Genomic DNA, 3,325 nt, shown 5'->3' on the forward strand with positions numbered 1-3,325 from the left:
TCTGCAAGTGCCAATAGGACCTCTTGATCACTACCTTCAAATCTTGATTTCATCTCCGCCACAATCTTGTCAATGCTTAGGTAGTAGCATGTGATACGATAGTAATCTTTTTCTGTTCGATTTTCCACTTCTGCATTTACTTCCAGCCATTTCACCGACGAGAGCTTGGAGCCGCCGTGACGGCTGTTGGAATCTTGGTACTTTTGCATCTTTGAAATTGAATTCTGTACCTTCAATTTGCTCCTTAATTTTGTGTGCTATGATTTCAGCCCGTGACCATAACAGTTCGAAATTTTCGAGGAACGACATCCAATTAATGTCTTAATCACGCCATCAACACTCTTCTTTGCTGTGGCGACATCCATTTGCTTTCCTTGTAGGTACCTGCCTCAAACCATCGGTGTTAGATAAAATAACCTTTAATACCATCAAACCAAAAACGAACCGAAAGTCGCAAATCGAGTTAAGTAGCGAATTGCTGTCATTGTAGGTCTTCGGATCGCGATCTTTTGAGAGTGTAAGGAGAACCTCGATGATCTTAGGTAATTGGTTTACTACTGCTTTACAGCTGCCCAACGACAAGACCATCTAGTAGCACTCTGCGATTTAATAGTCAGTGTAATATCTTCGTCCTCATCTTCGACCTTGATGTCATTGAAGATGGAGTGGCGTTTGGGACTTCCTTCCAAGAAATTATGGAGACTCTGGATCACACCTAAAGCTTTCTGAAGTGGCTCAATTGTAGTCATCGTATCTTGTAGCGCCAAGTTAAGCCGATGCCCATGGCAGTGAACATAGATGCTAAGAGGTGAGCACTCCTTCATGCGTGCAGCAAGTCCTTTGCGAGGGCCACTCATATTTGCAGCGCCATCAAAGCATTCTGCGACAATGTTTTCCAATGTCAACTCTAGCCTGCCAATGGCTGTCTTTAACAGCTCATCAATACTTCTCCTTCCGTAGATTTGGTTGAATAGAAACCAGTGAATGTCTCTTTGGTTTCGCCATTGAAAACATATCTGAGGAAAGAGATAATTGCTCTGTTCGACTGATGTCTGCCGTTTCATCGACAACTATTCCGTAGTAGTCGCTACTTCTTGCTTCTTCTGCTATCCTCTCAAGCATGACACTTGCTACTATTTCCAGTAGTTCATTTTGAATAGCAGGGATGTCCACTGAGCATGTGTCTGCAGCTGGCTTTGAAGTTTAGATTTCAGCCAAGGCAAATCGTTGCATCTTATGCAAAGTAACTCGAGAAAGTTTCCTCTATTTATATCAGATATCTCCCATATATCACCCGAATCTCTTCATGACCTCTAATTGCAACATTTTGTTGTGCAGTGTACATCAAAGATTGTATGATTACTTTTAAGTATTGTCTGTTAATAGCAACCTGGTCCTGGTGTGCACTATTCAGCTGTTGTAGTACGGAGGTTTTCTTTCTTTCCATTGCTTTAAACTGGAGCCATCTTGTCATGGATCTGACGTGGTTCTCACTCTTGCCATGTTTTGCCAGCTTTGACGACTTCTTCCAATTTGTAAGCACAAATGAAGTATTCTTCCCAAATTCTTTACAGGCAAAACAAACGCATGCATCTTTATCCACTTCGTAACTAATCCATGGATATTTCTTGTACCATTCAGGCTGAAATCGTCGCACAAATGTTTCACTGCCGAATTTTCGTGCAGGATATTCACCTAATATAGGCTGTTTTGGGGCGTGCAAGGTGGAAATCTCTTCTTCATTCATACTGTTAAGGGAAACCTTTCTAGTCTGTTCATTTAGAACAGATGCTGTTGAATCTAAATCTTGTATTGCTGTTGTGTCTAGAGTGTTAGACGTCGTCGTTGATTCTGGTGTTGCAACGCGTTGTATATTTTGATTTAAGTTAAATTCTTCGATGAACAGTGCGTCACTGGAAGTAAGATTTTCATTATCCGTGACCGTATTCAATTTTTTATTTTCTCTGAACTGCGTCAGTGGATTTAATTCATCAACATCAATAAACGTTCTCATTGGTTCCGTTTGGTCTTCGCTTTATGGCTCCTTCAAATTAATCTCAGGTAGATTTTCCTCAAAAGACCCAGTGGCTGCTAAATCTTTACTAGCACTCGATTCTGTTTCCTGTAAGGTTAGGTTATCATCCTGGTTTTGTGTTACTTTTACAAAGAAACCACTGATCTTTGATCTGCGATAAACTGATGAATCCATCACTGATGACACTTAACTTTTCATTATTGTGAACTGCCGAAAGTGGACCTCCTTATAATCACTGTCAATTTCCTTGCTGCATTCCTCGCACCAAACGCGATGTCGATACGGTCGTTTACGACGCCATATGTACGCTTTATTAGAGCTTTACACTAAATGTTTTCCCTTGTGGATAATAGTTTCCTTGAACAACAATCATAGAGTGAATGGCACTAATCTAATCAATGGAATGGACAGTGCCTCTCCATACGAAGCCTAATTTTCATGCAAAATTAAAAATCACTTTGGGGATCGCAGCGATTGTTAATCTATATATTAATGTATAACGGATAGCGTGTGGGGAGACGATTTTTCGCAATTTCAAGACATTCCAAGACTTTTACTGACCTCAGCCCTTTTATAAATGGAGAACGTTATGTGGATAAATTTAATACCAAAAGCTTTGCTCTGATTGAAAATATCGGCGTTCGTGTTCGTTTAAGTTGTAAACACCGAATATATTCGTCGCAATATCGCTAGTAAATAGACCGATTTCTCGTGACGTAATTTGTTTATATTATAATGGGGCGGATGTAAATTCTCCTATTATGTCTCAAGAAAATTTTGCACCCAATCACTTTATGCGATTTTTATTTTACTCCTCCTGAAATTTAAGTAATTTAAAACAATTTAAAACCATCCATTAAAAGACCGTTCACGCTCAAGAACCGAAGCAGTTTATGATCTAGAAATGATGTAGATTAATATTGAAAATTTAAAACTGTAGTAAGTATCCTGCCAGAATATCATGTAAATGTTGCCTGAATACACAAATTCTCGAGAAATTGGGCTGCAGCCCCAGCCCACCCCCCACGACAAACGATATCATGATTCAGGTAATATCTAGAAGGTGTAGTTGTTTGTTCTATTCTTTTTCCATGGTGAAGGCGGTTCTGTGCGGTGTTGTTTATTGTGGCAGTAATGTGTTCTGTTTTGCCTTTCTGATGAGCAAAGATGTCGTCAACAAATCTCTCTCCATAGTCTGATGCGCGCTGTTAAGTGACTGACTGTTTCAAGGGGTGTTGCATAACAGCTCTGCAAGGAAGGTGATAAAGGAGAACCCATTGGTGTTCTGGA

The 3,325-nt window shown here is 40.0% G+C and overlaps 1 protein-coding gene across 1 annotated transcript; it reads right to left on the minus strand.

The window, feature by feature from the left end:
* Positions 1–554: 554 nt before the first annotated feature.
* LOC124435777 lies at positions 555–1,064 on the minus strand. Its single transcript, XM_046985733.1, has one exon. It carries the CDS (start codon positions 1,062–1,064, stop codon positions 555–557), a length of 510 nt encoding a protein of 169 aa, XP_046841689.1.
* Between the last annotated feature and the right edge of the window lie 2,261 nt (positions 1,065–3,325).

This window comes from Xenia sp. Carnegie-2017, unplaced genomic scaffold (assembly GCF_021976095.1).
Source record: "Xenia sp. Carnegie-2017 unplaced genomic scaffold, XeniaSp_v1 HiC_scaffold_150, whole genome shotgun sequence".
NCBI lineage: Eukaryota > Metazoa > Cnidaria > Anthozoa > Malacalcyonacea > Xeniidae > Xenia > Xenia sp. Carnegie-2017.